General features: G+C 46.3%; 3 protein-coding genes across 3 annotated transcripts in view; 2 read left to right on the forward strand and 1 right to left on the reverse strand.

Moving 5' to 3' along the window:
- The window catches only part of GNL1 (G protein nucleolar 1 (putative)), a 34,666-nt gene extending 22,275 nt beyond the window's left edge, over positions 1–12,391 (reverse strand). Inside the window, exon 1 of the mRNA XM_056866721.1 lies at positions 12,275–12,391. Within this exon, the coding sequence (XP_056722699.1) occupies positions 12,275–12,350 (76 nt within the window). The 5' untranslated portion in view covers positions 12,351–12,391. The remainder of the gene's footprint in view (positions 1–12,274) is intronic.
- Positions 12,392–13,415: 1,024 nt separating this feature from the next.
- On the forward strand, positions 13,416–15,197 carry TIGD1 (tigger transposable element derived 1). The gene has a single exon (XM_056845630.1). It carries the CDS (start codon positions 13,416–13,418, stop codon positions 15,195–15,197), a length of 1,782 nt encoding a protein of 593 aa, XP_056701608.1.
- Positions 15,198–17,546: 2,349 nt separating this feature from the next.
- The window catches only part of ABCF1 (ATP binding cassette subfamily F member 1), a 47,447-nt gene continuing 43,647 nt past the window's right edge, over positions 17,547–21,346 (forward strand). Inside the window, exon 1 of the mRNA XM_056866868.1 lies at positions 17,547–17,744. Within this exon, the coding sequence (XP_056722846.1) occupies positions 17,657–17,744 (88 nt within the window). The 5' untranslated portion in view covers positions 17,547–17,656. The remainder of the gene's footprint in view (positions 17,745–21,346) is intronic.

Consider the following 21,346-nt stretch of genomic DNA (forward strand, 5'->3'; position numbering starts at 1 on the left):
TTGGTCATAATTTTCTTAATCCATCCCTCATTAATAAGGTCCATGGAGAGCCAGCATAGTGTAGTACTTAAGGTGTCGGACTAGGACCTGGGAAAATCAGGTTCTAATCCTCACAGAAGCTTGCTGGGTGACCCTCGACCAGCCACACATTCTCAGCTAATATTTTGAAGGAAGACCTCCAAGGACTACCAGGGCCGTGATGCGGAGGCAGGCAATGGCAAACCACCTCCAAATGTCACGTACCTTGAAAACCCTAAGGCGTCGCCCTAAGTCAGCTGTCACGTGAGGGCAAAAAAAATGGTTTTTTTAAACATGCTCCTGTTCTCCTGGATTTGTTTGCGACAGCAAGCTAGTCTGCAGATCATGGCAGCCACAAAGAGCCTTTAAGCCAGGGGTGACAAACTCAATTGTTATGAGGGCTTGGATATGACATAAATGTCACTTGGTCGGGCCGGGCCATGCCTCGCCAGGCCAGATCGAGAGTGGGGGTGGGTGGGTGGCTGCCTTGGCTGGGTTGAGGGCCTGGTAAGAGCTCTCAAGGAGCCAGATCCAGCCCGCAGGCCTTATGTTTGACACCACTGCTTTAAGCATCTCCAAACATACAACCTAATTTTTAAACAGGGACTGTATTTAACAATGAGCAAAGGTTGAAGGGTCAGCAACGTTGGCTCAACTCCTGCACATAACAAGACCCAGCAAAAAGCTCCCTAAGGCCTGGTTTATACATGAGGTAGTAGAATGGACACCACTTGATGTGGTACAGTCTAGTTCTGAATGCTCCTTTGCATTAAAAAAAAATCCACGCACACAGAAAACTAGCACAGTAGGGAGAAAGCTTCTCTCTCTCTCAGCATCAGTGGTTTTTCTACTTGCGAGAATTTCCAACCTATGTGGGATCATTCCAAAATGTCGTCCTACCATCTCAGCACTTACCACTTTATTTCCACCCTGTTTTCACACAAATACATACTGAACACACACAAAGCTGTGTCTTCTACCAAGTCAGACCACCGGTCTATCAAGGTCAGTATTCTCTATTCTGACTGGCAACTGCCCTAGGGATTGAATCTGGGACTTTCTGCAGGAAAAACTGAGCTATCCCCCTCTCCCCCCACCGCAACGCCTAATCTACATATGAAGCAAAATAGGAACCTAAACAGGTAGAGTAAAAACCACAATACATATTCTACATCTATAAGCACATCAGAGAAAAAGATAATAGCCCAGTCTGTTGTGTTCATATTCTTCACGCAGGCAGTTGTTTACAGAGAAGGCATTCACAAATGTGGGCTGCCCACCATCGGTAGCCTAAGGTCCATTCTATTACTATGTATAAATCAAGCCTCTCCCATCCTCCCCATGTGAGCAGTCACAATGGATTCAGATTCCCAGTTAGGGTTGCCAACCTCCAGGTACTAGCTGAAGATCTCCTGCTATTACAACTGATCTCCGGCCCGATATAAATCAATTCACCCGGAGAAAATGGCCGCTTTGGCAATTGGACTCTATGGTATTGGAGTCCCTCCCCTTCCCAAACCCCGCCCTCCTCAGGCTCCGCCCCAAAAACCTCCCGCCGGCGGTGAAGAGGGACCTGGAAACCCTATTCCCAGTCCCTAAATGAATCTCAATAGTCCTCTTCAATGCACCCCAATGCAATGAACCTCAGAAGTCCTCTTCAATGCACCCCAATCCCATCTGCCTGAGGTGCATGAGGCAGGCTCTCACAGACCCTCTGTGCTGTTCACACAACAGGAACTGGCAATGGGCCCACTCCCCGCCAGTGGCCAGGGAGACCTGGCAACCCTTGAAGAGTCATGACAAGCAGTTTGGGAGGCTGCCGCTTTGAGTGGTGCGGGACAGTGGGCAGCTTATGCCTTTCCTGTTTTTAGTCCAGTCTCCGTTATTTTCCCACACACACACCCTTAGCTGCTTTCCATCTCCATATCTTTTCCTCCTTTGGGAGAAAAGAAACTTGGGGAGGATAACTTTCGAGTCAACAAACAATAGGAAAGGAAAGGGTTAAACATTTTTCTCCCTGGTACCTTCTTCCTTTCAAACTGGCAACCTCCCAAATTGCTTTTCAGGAACAAAAGAGAGGGAGAAAAATTGTCAAAGAGATACTTCACACATTTCCTGGGTAAAGTCTAGCTCAAGCTATAAGCCAATCCCCAGAGTGTGAACACCATATAGGATCTGTCAGATTCCCTTTTCGTCTCTAGTGACTAACAGCACCATTCTAAGCAGAGTTACATCTTTTTAAATCCACTGACATCGGCACGGGACTAGTGGGCCACAGAGGGAAGTGAGAAGTGAAGAAAACAGAAACACATGAAAACCTAACACATGACTTTCTTCATTGCACTTCTATGCATCGTTTGCACCTGTGGATTTTTGTATCGCTGTAATCCTATGCCAGAGGTGGGGAACCTTTTTTCCGCCAAGGGCCATTTGGATATTTATAACATCATTCGCGGGCCATACAAAATTATCAACTTAAAAATTAGCCAACCAAGCCCCAAGCAGGCAGCTGCCCCGATGAACCCCCCCCCCTCCACGGGCAAGCAGGCAGGCATCCAACCAGTGGCGCACTCACCCACCTGTTAGCACAGGATGGTCTGTTGCACCAGCTGGGTGCCAACAGACCATCCGCCTTGAATAGAGGCTATTCCGCCTTGAAGAGAGGCTATTCCTGTCCGTGGGAGGGGGCGGATCGCCAGTCTTCAATACTTCTGAGCAAGAGATCTGCCAGGACCCACCAAGGGCCAGACCAAATGATTTTGCAGGCCTGAAACAGCCCCCGGGCCTGACGTTCCCCACCCCTGTCCTATGCAATGGTGGTAGAGGCTTTGTTCTCCCTTGTATGTGAACACTGTTGTTTATTAGCGTGTTGTATTCCCATTTTGTGGGGGGGGGGTGTTTTTTTTTTTTTTGGTAAATTTCATTTTCCCAATAAGAACTGCATGTGGGTATTTTGTGCAGCTATTTATGCTTCTTTGTTCCTTGGCTATTTACAAACAAAACATTTAAATAGCTACCTTTCTACGGGTGGGATGGGGGGTGGGCACAGGAAGGAAACAAGGTTGGAAGGGGGCCACGGTCGGAAAAAGGTTGAGAACCACTGCTCTAAACTATGCTGGGGATCAGATGGGAAATCTCCAAGGGCTAAATTATGTCTTTAGGCTGTCAGTAACATATACCTGAACTGACCCTAGAAGCTAAAATGACTAAACTGAAGCTGCCGTACTTTGGACATATTATGAGAAGACAAGAATCACTGGAAAAGACAATCATGCTAGGAAATGTTGAAGGCAGAAGGAAAAGAGGAAGACCCAACAAGAGATGGACTGACTCTATAAAGGAAGCCACGGCCCACAGTTTGCAAGATCTGAGCAAGGCTGTTAAGGATAGGAGACTTTGGAGAACATTGATTCATAGGAGCACCATGAGTCGGAAACGACTTGACGGCACTTAACACACACACACAACATATACCTGGCCCACACCAATTTAGCCCGGGGAACTGCCTGCAATGAGGAAACTGGGCCTGTCACCCACCACCACCACATTATCCCTGAGCCATTAGTAGGACTAGTAAAAAAAAGGGGGGGAACCATGAGGATGTCCTTCCACACACCAGGAACAGTTCACACTGAAGCCACCCCCGCAACCCATATTATTGGTGGTAGAAAGCGCTGTCCTGTTGCAGGTAACTTATGGTGACCCCATAGGGTTTTCAAGGCAAGAGACATTCAGAGGTGGTTTGCCATTGCCTGCCTCTGCATAGCGACCCTGGTATTCCTTGGTGGTCTTCCATCCAAATATCAACCAGGGCTGGCCCTGCCTAGCTTCCAAGTTCTGATGAGATCAGGCTAGGGTGGGCCAACCAGGTCAGGGCCCACCCATGTTGCAGCCACACATATACCCTCTGAGGTAGGGTTGCCAACTTCCAGGTACTAGCTGGAGATCTCCTGCTATTACAACTGATCTCCAGCCGATAGAGATCAGTTCACCTGGAGAAAATGGCCGCTTTGGCAATTGGACTCTATGGCATTGAAGTCCCTCCCCTCCCCAAACCCCACCCTCCTCATGCTCCGCCCCAAAAACCTCCTGCCAATGGTGAAGAGGGACCTGGCAACCCTACTCTGCGGTGATCTCAGTTGCCTCCGACAGGGCTGCCAGAACACATACACCAGCCCTGTATCGAACAGCTAACGGTGTGGTCATTATTAAACTAACACTAAAAAAAAAAAAAAAAAACCCAGAAATAAACAACTTTAGCTACCTCAAGTTATTTTTTTAAAGAGCATTTGTCTCTCTCACAGAACATGAAACTGCTGTATACCATGTCAGACCCCTTGGTCCATCGAGGTCAGTATTGTCTGCTCTGACTGGCAGTGGCCTTTCACATCGTCTGATTCTTTTAGCTGGAGATGCCGGAGATTGAACTTGGGACCTTCTCCGTGCAAAGCGGAAGCTTTGCCGCTGAGCCACAGAACAAACCCTCCCCATAACGCCTCAAGACAGACGTCCTAACTCCTCTGGCTTCTTTATTCTTTCATGTCCTCTCATCCCCATTTCATCGTTATCCTTAAAGCAAAGTTACGGTAGGTGGGTCAGCAGGCCTATCCTGAGGAGAAAACAGAGTGAAAGGCCTGATCCCTCCCATCACTTGTTTTCGTAGAGCTCGCACACACGTTATGTTCACCAAGATTGTATTTATATACATTAATGGCTGAAGTGGAAAGGCACAGAAGATTGCATAAGATACTTCCATGGGGGGTGGATTACCTTGCAGTTTGACTAATCACAAAAAAAGCCACTGCAATTTTCTGCCCCTCACCTCAGATGTCAGAGTTGTTTAGAAGGGTAAAATCTACCCACACAACTGTGATGTTCCTCAATCCTCCCTAATACATCCAAGAACACCAACACCACCCCACTCTTCTGCAAGCTTGCAAATAACTTTCTTGGTCATTGGTGGCAAGAATGCCTCCCTTCCAGTTGAGGTTATACTACATCTCAAACCATGAAGACAATAACTCATTCTTCAGGCTAGAGTCTCTCTAAGGAAGAAAGGGAATAAGAGGCAGCTCAAAGTGCACACAGCCTCAACATTGTAGTCTAGTTTAATACAGTGTGAACTTAGGCAGATCACTGAGAGGGAGGGCAGGAAGGTTTGCATCAGTGTTTGGCTCTTGTGGCCCTTTCTTACATGCCCAGGGAAATGCTGATCGCCACTTTGGGGTCAGGAAGCAATTTTCCTCCAGGCCAGGGATCCTGGAAGGTTTTGTTTGTTTGCCATTTTCTGGGCATGCAGTAGGGTCACTGGGGGTGTGGGGGAGGAAGTTGTGAATTTTCTGTATTGTGCAGGGGGTTCGACTAGATGACCCTAGTGGTCCCTTCCAACTCTATGATTCTAGTGTGGTGCCAAGGAGACTGTGTAAGGGCTCCATTTCTCCCTTCAAGTATTAGAGCCCATTCTGCAGCTGAACTCAGGATACCTTCTTCCCTTGCAGTCTCAAAGTCCCAAGACTCTGAAGCGCACAGGGAAAGAAAGCCAATGTGCAAGCATGGCTATTTATGAGTAGAGGGAAATGGAGTGTATAAGAGGGGGGCTCTATCATTTAGGGAGTTGTTAGAGCAACTGATTTGCATTCAGGAGGTCCCAGGACCAGTCCTCGACACCTCCAGTTGAAAGGATGATGTAGCAAGTAGGGTTGCCAATCTCCAGGTGTGGCCTGGAGATCTCCTAGAATTACAATTGATCTCCATACTACAGAGATCCATTCCTCTAGAGAAAACGGCTGCTTTGGAGGGTGGACTCTATGGCATTTAACCTTGCTAAGGTCACCCCCCAAATCTCTAGGAATTTCCCAACCCTAGTAAGCAGGTGATGGGAACGAACTCTGCCCAAGACCCTGGAGAACTGCTGCCATTCAAAGCAGATAATATTGAGCTTGATAATCGCCTGCCTAGGTATCTGGCTGCTTCATGCATCTTCTCAAGAGTCATACTGTACACACCCACCTTCAGTCTTGCAGGGTGTTCCATTTAATATGAACATGTGTGGCAGCCAGCTGCTTCTCTTCCCTCCCGAAGAGGTTGGCTGAGCCACACACAGCTCCATTTATCTGCCCGGGAAGAAAGGATCAATAGGCCAGACAGCCGAGCACCAGATGTCTGGCATTACCTTAAAGTGGGCTGACTTCAGCCTTAAAAAGACTTTTTTTTTTAAAGCTAGAATTCCTGTTACTACTGTTACGTATCCTACTGATACGTTCTAAATTGTCAAAGGAAAGAGTACAAAATCATTATCTTGTAACTGTGAAAGCGCAACTGTTCAGCAATGCTGCACATACAGTCGCCCAGAGAACATAGGAGGTGCCCCAGCCAGGACCAATCAAAGGTTCCTCTACTGCCACCATTGACTGGAATTCACCGCAAACTGGTCTGCGACTCCCACACACCCCTTGCAGTGACATATCGTTTCACTAAATTTTCACACAGATGCCGATTTTAGGGCATCTTGCTTTTCCTCGTTTAAAAGTCAAGATGGTGAGAAGCATAATGAGCAGGGGGAAGGTTGCCAACTGGCCGGGTGGGGTGGGGACAGCCCTGTCCCTTTAACAGAGGTTTAAAATACAGAAGTCTGTACTTGAAGGTCTTTATGGCACAGAGCTAAAAAAAAACAGCTTGATAAATTGTGAAGATCAAACTGTTATTAAAAGGACAGCTAGGGGAACAGTTTAACCCTACGGAAGGGTCTTCAGTAAATCCCTAGTTAGGAGTGATTTCTCGTGCCAGGTTCTCAGTGGGATGTACTTCTAAGCAAATATGAACAGAATCAGGCTACCACTGTAGCTTTACACAGCCACTTGACTTGAGACCATAGAGAAAATGCTGTGTGAGTTTTTTGCCTTCAAGTCACAGCTGATTTACAGCGACCCCATAATGTTTTCAAGGCAAGAGAAGTTCAGAGGTGGTTTGCCATTGCTCCGCGTCATGACCTTGATGGTATTCCTTGGGTCTCCCATCCAAATACTTGCCAGGGTCGAGGCTGAAAGTGTGTAGCCCAAGGTCATCCAGCAAGTTTGCATGGCAGAGTGGGGATTCGAACCAGGGTTTCCCAGATCCCAGTCCGACACCTTAACCACGACACCACGCTGGCTCTCTACTTCTCTATATAATGTCCCTTCCCTCCCAAGATACCAGGCCAAAGCTGTCTTAAGGCCAACTCTTGGGATGCTTTCACACATTTTCAATGCACTTTAACAGTCGCTTGCAAGTGGATTTTGCCATTTAACATAGTAAAATCCAGCTGCAAAGTGCATTGAAAATGGATTGAAAGTGCATTATTCAGCACATGTGAAAGTGCCCTTGTAAACAGAGTTCATCATCTGAGAGGATAAATCTAGCTGACTGGATTTAAAAATAAACCTCTGGATTTAAAAATAAACCTCTTAACTTTGATAGTAGCTATTGTGCAGTCTATTTAAAGATATTTGTAGAATCAAGTTACTTAAAGGGTTTGCAAGACCAGTCACAACAATACTCCCTTATGGAAAGTAACAGAATCGCTAGGGTCATGTTCACAAGGACCAGTTACTTCAGTTTATCAAATGCACTTTCAACACTTAACTCTTTGACTGCTGCATTCTTCATGCTGGGAAAGGAATTGAAAGTGAAGAAGGAATTGGCTTTCATACTCTCAAAAGATGGATGGACTTTTTTGGGCAGGGGGTTGCTTCTTTATCCCAGTCATCTAGGCACATCTTGAAACCTGTTTTGTACTCTTCCCTTCTGAAAAGACTGAGATAGACAACTCCACCCAGCTGCTAGGAAGGCAGGACAACTATACTAGATAGTGGCTGAGGCACCATGAAATCTACTTCCAACTCAAATGCATCCTGTGTCGCTATTGAATGCAGGATAGGGTTTCCTCCCTTATGCCCTGAAACACATTTTTCTCTTTGTTTACTGAACATCCAACCTAATGAAAAGTTCTGAGAAACTCCACCTTGCGTGGTTTTGTGACACTGCGGCTAGTCGTAATAAAAAGATATTGCCCTACTGTTGTTCTTTAATTTTATTTATTTTGCTCTGAAGAAGACGAGTTGGTTTTTATACTATTATACTTTGGTTTTTATACTATTGGTTTTTATACTATTTTTGGTTTTTATACTATTATACTTTTATATTAAGGAGTCTAAAACCAGCTTACAATTGCCTTTCCTTCTTCTCCCCACAACACACACCCTGTGAGGCAGGTGGGGATGAGAGAGTTCAGAGAGAACTGTGACTAGCCCCAAGTCACCCAGCAGGCTTCATGTGAAGGAGTGAGGAAACCAATCAGATTAGAGTCTGCTGCTCATTGCAGAGGAGTGGGGAATCAAAAACCCCATTCTCCAGATTAGAGTCCACTGCTCCTAAGCACTACATCATGCTTTGGCCAACATAGCTCCTTACACTCTTTTAAAAAATTTGAATAGTATATCCTAATTCCTGCACAGTTCGTTCTGGTAACATTAAATCACTAGAGTCCGAGCTAGGCAGTGATGTGAAAGACCTCTGCCTGAGACCCTGGACAGCCACTGCCGGTCTGAGTAGACGGTACTGACTTTAATGGACCAAGAGTCTGATTCAGTATAAGGCAGCTTAATGTGTTCATGTGTGAGCTTCCTCCATTCAGAGACACACGGTTTCACTACTAGGGTTGCCAACTGGCCCTGACAACAAACATCCTGTGGCTTCTGCAAAGGTATAATGGGACATTATTGGTCCCCATGCCATGAAAACCTTCACTTGCCCATTTCCATGCATTAAGCCTCTATTAAAGGGCCAGCTGGCAACCCTACCTGGTACTGAGTACAGCAGTTAGTCAAGCATAGCCAAGAAGATCTCTGAGGTATTTCCTGTGATGTTCATGGAACATGATCTTCCTGAAGGGGTTAAAAAATGTCACCTAGCCCTCTCTGAAAACATATAGGAACAACATGGAAGTCCAGCATATTCCCTCAAACACAGCAGGGTCTGTTTACTTATGTTCCTGTGAACAGCACAGCCTCAGAGAGCCACTGTCTCAATCAGGCTGCACAGCTTGAAAAGTGCTACCAGTCAAGACAACCTCTGACACTTTTCATGCACGCAGTCGAGGAAATGGACTTATCTGCCAGGCTGCAGTAAAGCACTCTTTTTTATTTGCAAAGCAATTTTTAAGGGTCAGATCTAGAATACCAAAGCAATGTTCTTTATTTTCCCTCTAAAATATCTGGTGTCTCATCACGGACAAAGGTTACACCAGAGAGAGAGATCACAGATCTTCCAGCACCTTTTAAAGCCAAATTTAGGAGGTGCGAGGGTCTGATCTGGATGGAGCGGGTTAATTCTTCCGCCCCTGCATCCTACGAAAACTGTCCTTCTGTTTTCCCATTACCCTTGGAAGGGTTTTTAAAAAGGTACATGTACATGAGTGAAGGTACATGTATTTTGATACGCAGAACAGTGGAGGAGGGAAGGACTCACCCACCTCCATCTCCTGGGGCCCCACACACCTGAAACTTAGGTTTAAAAAACACCACGAAACCTGTGATCTCCGTTGCAATGGATCGCATGAGCCAGCAAGCCCCTTGTTCAAATGTCACTGCAGCCCTGAACTCACGGAGTTGTCAAAGGCAAGATACCGTTCTCTCATCCTTAACTGCATGCTACAAAATTGGGAAACCGTTACCGTGCTCCTATAATAATTAGCAAGGCAACACATCTGTGGTGTCATGGTCACTCTGCCGAGACCGATCTTCCCCACCGAAACAACAGCAACACGCACCCTCATCTGCTCCGAGTGTTTCCCATCAACCTGCGCTCTCTGATCTGGGAGCTGCAAAGTAAAACTTTTGCCCCAAGCCTGTCTGCCTGCTGAATTCTGAGCAGCGTTATTTCAGTACCCACAAGCACATGATTCATAGCCCCTCTATGGCTTCTGCATCCTACTACCTGGAGTGGAAGCTCAGCACTTTTCTTTCAGAGTATTTCCAGTTCACATAGCACAGCAGCAGCCTGAGCTGATCTCATCTCTCTCTACCTGTCACAAAGGTTTTTTAAAAAAATTTCACAAGAATTTCCCTAGTTCACTTAATGCAGCTACCCAAGAAGATTACCTTCCTCTTTTGGTCTGTGTCTGCCGAATGTGCTACTATCAACAAAACCCTCTAAAGATCAGTTCAATAACTCAGACCATATTAGCTATTTTTAAATATGACAGCATAGAAACGGGCCGTATTATACTGGTATGAATGGCTTAGCGTTGACGCAGTTATACTGGCAACGCGCTCTTATGCGTGCCTACCTTTACTCGACAACACTGGCATTTTTTAAAATAGGCTTCGTCCTTTAAACCACATATTCCATTGGATTAAATGAAAAAGAGAGAGAGGGAATCTCACCCATCTGACTATAGTGATCGCAATTACCAGAATCCAACTCGGGGACAGAAGGATGGACAAGATCCCGCCAGTTTTGCGTAAAGGAGGTGAGGAAGTTGTAGAAGAGGCCCACACAGCATGACTCACCAAGCTGAGCACTGCCCACTGGTCGCGCATGGCAGCCCACCATGTGACAGTGCGAAGGAAAGCTGCCAATTACCTGGCAAGTCAAAACTGAGGCCTGTTGAGCTCTGTTCCTCTTGGCAAACTGCGGGTTGTGCAGACTTGACGTGGAATCAAGTCCCACTAGTTATCCTGGAAGCAAGTTCCACTGAAAGGCATTCAGGACCACAACCAGAATAGAATGACTGGACACAACCCTCCCAGTTCAAGTGCAGTTTTTACATCAACTCCTTCTCCCCGAGTCCACAGTGAGTTGAATCCAGCCAACCTTCCCTGCTCAATCTCACCTAATTCCATCTTTACTCCAGCCCACACCCCTATTGGGCTTTTGTCCTGGCAGGTCCCATGAGCCCCAGAATAGCCTTTTTGGTGGCCAAAGAGGATACCCTCCTCCCTTTTCCCCCAATGGAAAAGTTGTTTTGATCCAACCCAGTAATTTGGAAGTAAGTCTCACTTGAATAAAGTGAACCTTACTTCTCAGCAAACTAGGACCTGGTTGCCCATGTCTACCCAAAATTACAAAACTCAGCAAAATGCATACATTAATAAGAAAAGTAAAATGGAATAAACATTTATTGTCCTAAAAACATTTGGGGAGCAAAGAAACAAACTGCTATACTCAGGCAGCCTGTTGTTTTCGTCCAGGTATGGGGGGGAGGTGTATGGAGCCCATCACATTTTCAAATATCTTGGAGAAAGAGGCATTCTTTTGCTAAGCAATTTAAGGGGGAGAAAAGAGAGGGTGATATAATGCCCACTGCATTGCAGATGTTAGGAGTGCAAAGCACCCCTACGCTTTACAACAGAAGTATCAGCCTTCAAGCATGGGTAAGAGGGACCAAAGAAGTCATAACACTGGGGTTGGGGGGGAACCACAGATTTACACTGCACAATATTTAAAACAGAAGCCAAAACCAAGGAGTATCCAATCACCAGCTATTTCAAGGACTTCATAGGCAAGGGTACAGTGTCTAAGGAAGGAGTTGAGAACTCTGTGTGTGCCTGTATGCATGCTTCCATACACAGAGGGAGAGGAGTGAATGATGGGGGGAATCCAATTGGCATAAGTAAAAAAACAAATCCTAGAAAGAGGAAGAATCAGAATCACCTTTCTTTAGAAATTGAGAAACAGAATTTAGAGTCATTTTCCAAACCCTTTAGGAAAGGGAATGCTTCGTTTCTTACAATGTGTGAAAGGCCTGGCTCATCCACCCACCCCTCTCCAGATGTTTCGAAAAGGGGAGACAGGTGCCTTCTAGGTATTTTAGGAAAGAGGCTTGCCTCTCTGCAAATGTTTTCCATAGGATCCAGGTTCGACCCTTCTCATTCCATTCCAAGTTGTTTCAGCGGAAGAAAGGAAGAGGTCACCCCCTCCACAAAAAAAAACGTTTCAAGGAGAAGGAGGAGAGGCCTCTCCTGTCCCGATGTTCTAGAGACCATCATGAGTCCCGGTGCTGAAGTGAGAAAAGGACACCGCCTTTCCCACCCTCCCCCAACCATCCTGACACGGGAGAAGTCAAAAGACTGCAAGGTACAATTCCTCCAGACACTCTCAAGGAGGAAGTGGGGGGGGGGGCTGCATCTTTCCAGATGTTCCCTCACGGGGGAGGGGCTGCGCCTCCTCCTCCGCCCCCTCACTCCGGGCCCCGCCTCCTCCTCCCGCGCGCGCTCACCTTGCCGCTTTCGCTCCCGTTTGTCCTGCAGCTGCTTCTTCTTCTGTTTAGCGCTGAACGGCCTCTTACGGGGCATGTCCTACCCCGGCTGCCGTCGCCTCCTGCTGCTCCAGCAGCACACCGACTCGCAGCACCGGAGAGGACAGCAGAGCGGGCGGAGCCAAAAGAAGAATACCGCTCGGCGGGGAGAGCAGGAGCCAATGAGCGTGGGGCAAGGGGGGGGAGCCGGAAGGATTGAAAGGCGGGGCCTGCCGCCAGCTCAAGAATGCGGGGTCGTGACGTCAATGGGGGAAAAACCAAGGAATAGGAGCGAAAGGGGTGGCTGGCCGAATCCATTGGGGGAAATCAAGGAAAATGTGTGGGAAGAGAATAGAACGCTACGTTCTTGGAAGGACGTCTGTGAGCTGTACCATTCAGAAAGCCCAGCGGGGGGGGGGGGGAAGAGAGATTCGCGAGTCTGCTTAGAGGGACGGGTCAGGTTGTACCATTTCGGAGGAGGGGCGCTCAGAGGTTAGTCCGGTAACGCAGAATCGCTCCAGTCTAGACTCGTTGCCATCGGTGGGTTTAATTCTGAATAGGCTTGCAGTGAAGATCCCCCCCCCCGCTCATGAAGGAAGGAGGCTTAACCAAACCACCGGATTGCATCCGACTTCCACCAGCGGTGGAATGGCTTGTCCACTCCAGATGTTCCAAAGGGACCCTTGAATGCCGCCTGGAGTGCAAGAAAAGTGCAGGCATACCACGTTTTATTGCGCTTCGCTTTATTGCGCTTCGCAGATATTGCCATTTTTACAAATTGAAGGTTCGCGGCAACCCTGCGTGGAGCAAGCCTATCGGCACCGTTTTTCCAACAGCGTGTGCTCACCTCGTGTCTCTGTGTCACGTTTTGGTAATTCTCTCAATATTTCAAACTTTTCCATTATTATTATATCTGTGATGGTGATCTGTGATCTCTGATGTTGTTATTGCAGTTGTTTTAGGGCGCCACGAGCCACGCCCGTATAAGACGGCAAACTTAATCGATCAGTGTCGTGTGTGTTCTGACTGCTCCTCCGACCAGCAGTTTCCCCGCCTGTCTCCCTCTCCTCTGGCCTCCCTATTCCCTGAGACACAACACATTGGGCCAATTGATAACCCTACAATGGCCTCTAAGCGTTCAAGTGAAAGGAAGAGCCGCACGTCTCTCACTTTGAGTCAAAAGATAGAAATGATCAAGCTGAGTGAGGAAGGCCTGTCGAAAGCCGAGATTGGCCGAAAGCTAGGCATCCTGCGCCAAACAGTCAGCCAAGTTGTGAACGCAAAGGAAAAGTTCTTGAAGGAAATCAAAAACGCTACCCCAGTGAACACGCGGATGATAAGAAAGCGAAACAGCCTGATTGCTGATATGGAGAAAGTTTTAGTGGTCTGGATAGAGGATCAAACCAGCCACAACGTTCCCTTAAGCCAAAGCCGAATCCAGAGCAAGGCCCTAACTCTCTTCAATTCTATGAAGGCTGAGAGAGGTGAGGAAGCGGCAGGAGAAAAGTTTGAAGCTAGCAGGGGTTGGTTCATGAGGTTTAAGGAAAGAAGCCGTCTCCATAACGTTAGAGTGCAAGGTGAAGCAGCAAGCGCTGACGTGAAAGCTGCAGCAAGTTATCCAGAAGCTCTAGCTAAGATAATTGACGGCGGTGGCTACACTAAACAACAGATTTTCAACGTAGACGAAACAGCCTTATATTGGAAGAAGATGCCATCTAGGACTTTCATAGCTAGAGAGGAGAAGTCAACGCCTGGCTTCAAAGCTTCAGAGGACAGGCTGACTCTCTTGTTAGGGGCTAATGCGGCTGGTGACTTTAAGTTGAAGCCGATGTTTATTTACCATTCCGAAAATCCTAGAGCCCTGAAGAATTATGCTAAATCTACTCTGCCTGTGCTCTATACATGGAACAGCAAAGCTTGGATGACAGCACATCTGTTCACAACATGGTTTACCGAATATTTTAAGCCCACTGTTGAGACCTACTGCTCAGACAAAAAGATTCCTTTCAAAATATTACTGCTCGTTGACAATGCACCCGGTCACCCAAGAGCTCTGATGGAGATGTACAAGGAGATTAATGTCATTTTCATGCCTCCTAACACAACATCCATTCTGCAGCCTATGAATCAAGGAGTAATTTTGACTTTCAAGTGTTATTATTTAAGAAATATATTTCGTAAGGCTGCAGCTGCCGTAGATGGTGATTCCTCTGATGGATCTGGGCAAAGCAAATTGAAAAGCTTCTGGAAAGGATTCACCATTCTAGATGCCATTAAGAACATTCGTGATTCATGGGAGGAGGTAAATGTATCAACATTAACAGGAGTTTGGAAGAAGTTGATTCCAACCCTTATGGATGACTTTGAAGGGTTCAAGTCTTCAGTGGAGGAAGTAACTGCAGATGTGATGGAAATAGCAAAAGAACTAGAATTAGAAGTGCAGCCTGAAGACGTGATTGAATTGCTGCAATCTCATGATAAAACTTTAACGGACGAGGAGCTGCTTCTTATGGATGAGCAAAGAAAGCAGTTTCTTGAGATGGAATCAACTCGTGGGGAAGTTGCTGTGAACACTGTCGAAATGACGACGAAGGATTTAGAATATTACATAAACTTAGTTGATAAAGCAGCGGCGGGGTTTGAGAGGATTGACTCCAATTTCGAAAGAAGCTCTATTGTGGGTAAAATGCTATCAAACAGCATCGCCTGCTACAGAGAAATCTTTCGCGAAAGGAAGAGGCAATCGATGCGGCAAACTTCATTGTTGTCTTATTTTAAGAAATTGCCACACCCGCCCCAGCCTTCAGCGACCACTGCCCTGATCAGTCAGCAGCCATCACCATCGAGGCGAGACCCTCCATCAGCAAAAAGATTACGACTCGCTGAAAGCTCAAATGATGGTTAACATTTTGTAGCAATAAACTATTTTTAATTAAGGTATGTACATTGTTGGGGGGTTTTTTACACATAATGCTATTGCACACCTAATAGACTACAGTATAGTGTAAACATAACTTTTATATGCACTGTGAAACCACAATATCTCCGAGGTATGCATGTACAGAGAAACAAAATAAGGCACTGTCTCAAGCATGCAATAGCTACTTTCATTGATCGAATGGAAAACAGCATTGTATAGCAGTAGGTTTAACACTGGCCAGGCTTTATGAGAGATCATTCCAAATGTCACACTGTAATGAGCATTGGGGGGGGGGGTGAAGAGGAAAAATATGTTTCCAAGGCAAAGGTCTGCAGTTGGCTGACCGCATTAGCCCTTGGTTCTGTGGGCAATAGAAGTAAGCACACACAAGACCAATGCAGTCAGCTGATCCTGGGCGTGCTTGTCAAGAAGTCATAGTATGGTGTACTGGTTACACTGACAGACTATGGCTAAGAAAACCTGGGTTCCAGTCCCTTTTGCCATGAAACTCATTGGATGGCCTTGGGTCAGTCATTCTCTGTCAAAACCTACCTCACAGGGTTGTGGTGAAAATAAAATAGAGGGAGGGGCCACCCTGAGAAATGGGCAATAATAAAAGAGCAGTGCCTCTGTGTTCAATAGAGCCTCCCAACTGAGTTGCAAATCCAGTGCATATTTACTTGGACGTGATGTGCATAGGGCCGGAGTCTGAGTAAACAGTGATTGGAGCTGCCTGCACCTATTGAAGAGAGCATTGCTTAGAGTTTTAAAACTTTTCAGTAACTCAACTGCTCTTCTGAGGAACTGTTACAGTAAAAACAGAAGGCACTTCTTCTGACCAGAGCTTAATGCCACATTAACTGTGCCACAAGATTTGGTGCACCGAAAGAATGTGGCTGTTAACTCTGGATGTTGTTCTTATAAGCTGGTGGTGCTACATGACCTCGACAGTATTTTATTAAAATAAAACACTCTGCTCCCAAAGCTCCAAGATGTAATTCAGCTTTACATTAAATATAACATTCCATCCCAAATACTGATGCATACTGGCAAGTCCTTTAATGAACTCCATTTCATACAGCTGCCTGTATGAATTAGCTGCACTGTTATGGTCTAAACCTGCAACATGCTTGAACACGTGAAGCTGCCTTATACTGAATCAGACTCTTGGTCCATCAGAGTCAGTATTGTCTACTCAGACCGGCAGTGGCTCTCCAGGGTCTCAGGCAGAGGTCTTTCACATCAACTACTTGCCTATTCTCTTTAACTGGCGATGTCGGGGATTGAACCTGTGACCTTCTGCATGTCGAGCAGATGCTCTACCACTGAGCCATGCTCCCTCCCTGTTTTGATGTATCAAAGCCTAAGCCTCGCAAAGCACATCTGCCTTCTGCTGTACGCCTTTCTTATAGACATGAAGGCCCCCTCCTGCTCTTGACTACTGTTCCATAATTGTCCTCACCCACTCTGACTGCAATCCAAAGAATGCTTACCTGGGAGTAAACCCCACTGAATAAAATGGTACTTACTTCTGAGTATATATGCACAGGATTGCTCTGAGCGGGTTGTTTACTGTTTTGGGTTGCATCTTGATTCATACTGTCCTGTTTTTGTAACATACCCTCCTTCTGTTGTTGGTATGTAATGTAAGGTATAAGTGTATCTGTGTAACAGACGTTCAGTCCACGCATCTGATGAAGTAAACTCCGATACACGTAATCTTATGCTGGAATAAATGCTAGTTTTTGAGGTGCCACTGGACTGTTTATTTTTGCTGCTGCAACACAACTACCCCTACATGCAGGGGTCGGAGAGACACGTCTATTCATCCGAAAGCACATCTACTGCTTCTAGACCACTGGTTCCCAACCGGGGGTCCATGGACCCCCAGGGGTCCGCGAGAACTAAATTTAGGTCCGTGAAACAAAGTTATAAACCCATAATAAATTAATATTTTCAATTAAAAGTTCTCTATTATAAAAATATATATTCAAATATTATTCTAAGTTTAATGTTTAACAGTTATGATTAAAGTTTATTTTCAGATTCTCTGAATTTTTATTTTCAGGCTTGGGGTCCCTGCACCGAACAAAAAAGTCCTAGTGGTCCCTGGTCAAAAAAAGGTTGGGAACCACTGTTAGACAATCTGTACCACACTTCCGGGTCTCTATGGGTGTTTTTTTTTTTCGTTCCGCTCTAGGACGTTAACGCTTCCTGGTCTCTATCATGCATCCCTTCCAGCCATACGTTGCGCAGTAGTCATAACAAAGTCCTTTTTGCGTCTCTATGGTTTGGGCTTTGGAGGCGTCATCCCCGTGTCATCTCTACGCGCAGGCGCGGTGCGGCAGAGGGTTGCATGTGGGTAGCCAAGACTGCAGGGAGGCGGCAGAGTCGCCGGAGAGTAAGTGGCGGCTGCAGGGACGGAAGAGGAAGAGTGATCAGCCATGCCCAAGGGAGGAAAGCAGCACCAGCACCAGGAACAATGGGTCGGGGACGAGGAAGAGAAGAGCGTCCCCAGGGAGGGGGCTGGAGGTAAGAAAGGAGGAGGGTTGGGCTTTTGGGGGGAGGGGGGGCCTGGTCAGCACAAAGTGGGGGAAGGGAGGACCTGGGTGTTTTTTTTTAAAGGCCACTTGGAAAGAGGTGGGAGGAAATCCTGGGGGTCATATGAAAGAAGGCGGGAGGTTTGGGGTAATCACTAAGCCCCCACCTCCTATTCCTTACATTTGGATTCGTTATTTCATATTAAATGCCACCCCTTGGGTTGTGGAACCATCTGTGTTCTTGGGAAGGGGCAGAAAAATCCTCTCAAAGTACGTAGCAATGGACTTGCTGAATCCCCCGCCCCGCTCTCATTCCCCTGTCTAAATTAAAACTCTGTGGGGTTGGGGATGTGTCGTTCTTGCGTTGTTAATTCTGTAAAGGAAAAAGTTTGTTGGTAATCGTAGTAGTAATAGTAATTTATAATAATATCTTAACCCTGCTTTTCATACTCACACATGTCCCCAAAAGAGGTGTACCCCCGCAACATCATTACAGATAAAACTCCTGTTTTATTTTGCTGCTACACGCTAACACAGTTACCAGTCCTGGAATTCTCATCAGTACTGATAATTCACAGTGGGTAGCCGTGTTAGTCTCTGCCGTAGTAGAAAAGAGCAAGAGTCCAGTAGCACCTTAAAGACTAACAAAAATATTTTCTGGCAGGGTATGAGCTTGGTATCTGAAGAAGTGAGCTGTGGCTCACGAAAGCTCATACCCTGCCAGAAAATATTTGTGTTAGTCTTTAAGGTGCTACTGGATTCTTTCTCTTTTCTACTCATCAGTACTGATCTTGGTTGAAATATAACTGAAAAGGTGCTTGAAGAGGGAGTTCTGTGTGAGATTTGTGTCCAGCTCCAAACGTAAGGCCTGCCTCTTCCTCCCCTTCTGACCACACTGATAGGCCTTGGCAATGGAGAGGGGAGAGGGGTTCTGAACTGGACCCAGATGTGACGTGGGGAGTCCCTGGAGTTTTCCTTATCTTGAATCCACTTTTTAGCCGGAGGTTGGAATGGGCTCTTTAAGTAATATTGGAAATGTACCTCTAATTATGGATGAAGGAAATCTGAGATAGGGCACTGTGATGGGGTAAGCGGAAGAGTTTTGATAATTTCTTAAGAGCCACTATGCTTTACATGGTCATCCATCTGTGTCTTTATATGGTTGAATTAGTTTTGTTCCTACCCTTTTAGTTTGTTTCCCTTCTTTTAACCTATGAAAAAGAACTAGGAACATGAATTCTTAAGGCATACAGGGTAAAACTGATCAACCCAACATGCTTATTCTACATTCGAATTCCAGTGAACATTGACTGCTCATTGCCAACCCAAACACACACACAGAAAATATCTAATTTTTAAATAATGAATAGGCTCTTAGGATAAGATGGAGGTGAGACCCAACAAGATAGGCACATTAGAAATCTGTATCCAGAGATATTATCTGGTGAGGTTCCAATCCATATTTGGAATCCAGCTGATGCACATCTGTTTAGCTTTTTGGTTCCACAGCCCCTAAAGCTCCTCTGCCTTTCTGTCTCCCTTTCTGCCAAGAGTACACCACCTCTCCTGTCCTGTGCCAAGATTCCTCACCCACTCCTTTACCCCCTGTGCTTCCCAACTCTGTGCTGCCTCGTTCCTCCTGTTGCCTTGGTCCTGCTTCTCCTGGCACCCTTGCCTTCAGACAATTCATCTCTGCCATGCAGGCCTTTAGCTTCCTTGCCTGTAAGGTTTCTCTTGACTTCCCTCTTTCCTTGCTGTCTCGAATCTGTTAAAAGGTATACAAAGCCTCTGACTATTGGCAACCCTAATGACAACTGTTCCATATTTGGAATAAAAGGTCAGGATCTTTTTGATGTGCCTGGTGGCATCTGAAATTAGACCCTTTATGCTTTTGGACATTATTGCCCCTGACAGCCTCTAGTGGCAGCCTGGCCACTAGACGTAAGAGTCTGTCAAACCACTTGTGCCCCCATTTGCAGATTCCTGGGGCAAAATATCGGGGTGGGGGGGTTTCAGCATGAAAGGGAACTGAGCTGAGCTCAAGCACCCACCACTGTGGTCTTAGCATTGCCAGATACATGTGGATGTTCTCCCATAAGCTTCCTGGACCTTTACTAGTTGTGTGAGAGGCAGAAATCCATGCTAGTAAAAGATTCATCTGTTGAACTTGTGCCTGCCATGTAGCTTGTTCAAAAGGCCAATTCAACTGCCTCCTGTGGGGAAACTGGCTGGGGTGAAGGTTACAAGACAGGCTGGAGTGTGAGCTGAGTAAGATGAAAGGAATTGGGCTACGGTGAGTTCAGTTAATTGTGGTTGGGCTGACGCCTTGGATGAAGTAGGGTGCTTCATAATTGAGTGACTAAAGCTGTTCCTCACTTGGTAGATGTTTTCATATGGCTGTCCTCTTTATTTTTCTGCACTGTATTTAATAGCTTGACAGAGAGGAATTCAGAAAATGCTACTTTTCCCCTGAATGGAGAAAGGTTTGCTGGTTGAATTTCTACCTGCCATGAAAGATGCAAGAGCTTTTCAGCTGGGAAAACGTGACTTCTGATCATGCTTTTTCTTTCATTTATTTGTTTTGATATTTATACCCATTTTTCTCTTCAGTGGGGACCCAAAGTGGCTTAACAGCATTGTTCACCGTCCTCCATTTTATCCTCACAATGACACCAACCCTGTGAGGTAGGTTAGGCTTCGAGTGAGTGACTGGCCCAAGGTCACCCGGGAAGCTTCCACGGCATTAGTGGGGATTTGAACCTGGTCCGAGCCTAGTACCCAAATCCCTATACCACGCTGCCCGTCCTGTGGTATCTCTGCCTTACTCGTACATGTGTATGTCAGCTATTTGTGACACAGGGATGGGCTGAACGAAAAACAACCAGTTCTCTTTTAATTTTACAAAAGCTGTCCCCGTTTGAGCTTTTGGAAGTGATTATTAGTCACGACAGATGACTGGCTGTTTAAAAGAGCCAGGGTGGTTTAGAAGTTAGAAAGCTGGACTGGGACCAGGGGTCTGTCTCTCTTTCTCTCCCCCCACCCCACAGAGCTATTGTGAGGATAAACAGATGAAGGGAGAAAGACCATCACCAGTGAGATCCTTGCAGGAAGGACAGGATAAAAATTATCTCTTATTTATATATTTTATATTTGGTTTTTAGACTTGTGTCCCACCCTTTCTCCCGGCTGAAGCCAAGCTTCGGGGGGCTAACATCAGATAAAAGCACCATAAAACACAAAATATGCAAAAATGGCCCCCATATAAAAACCAACAAGTTCTAAATTAAAGTCAGATGATGCTCGTTTCCTAGCGCCACAGGGCCACAGCCGGCCTGGGGAAGCAGTCAGGGCCCCCTGTTACGAGATCTGATGGAATAAGCAGCAAGGGGAATGGGAAGGGACGCCAGCTATGTTGGAAACCGTTGCTGCCCTCAACCATAGGCCTGGCGAAACATCTGGGTCTGACAGGCCCAACGTAACTGCATTAAGTCCCACGTGACCCTGGTCTCATTGGAGAGAGGGTTCCACCAGGCTTAGCCCTGGTTGAGGGCAGCCGGACACTTCTCGGGCCGGGGACAACCAGCAAGCTGGTAT

The sequence above is a fragment of the Euleptes europaea genome, chromosome 1 (genome assembly GCF_029931775.1).
Source record: "Euleptes europaea isolate rEulEur1 chromosome 1, rEulEur1.hap1, whole genome shotgun sequence".
Lineage (NCBI taxonomy): Eukaryota > Metazoa > Chordata > Lepidosauria > Squamata > Sphaerodactylidae > Euleptes > Euleptes europaea.

Excerpts from the sequence above, each read along its gene's own strand:
- TIGD1 (XM_056845630.1), top strand. The coding sequence starts at position 13,416 with ATGGCCTCTAAGCGTTCAAGTGAAAGGAAGAGCCGCACGTCTCTCACT.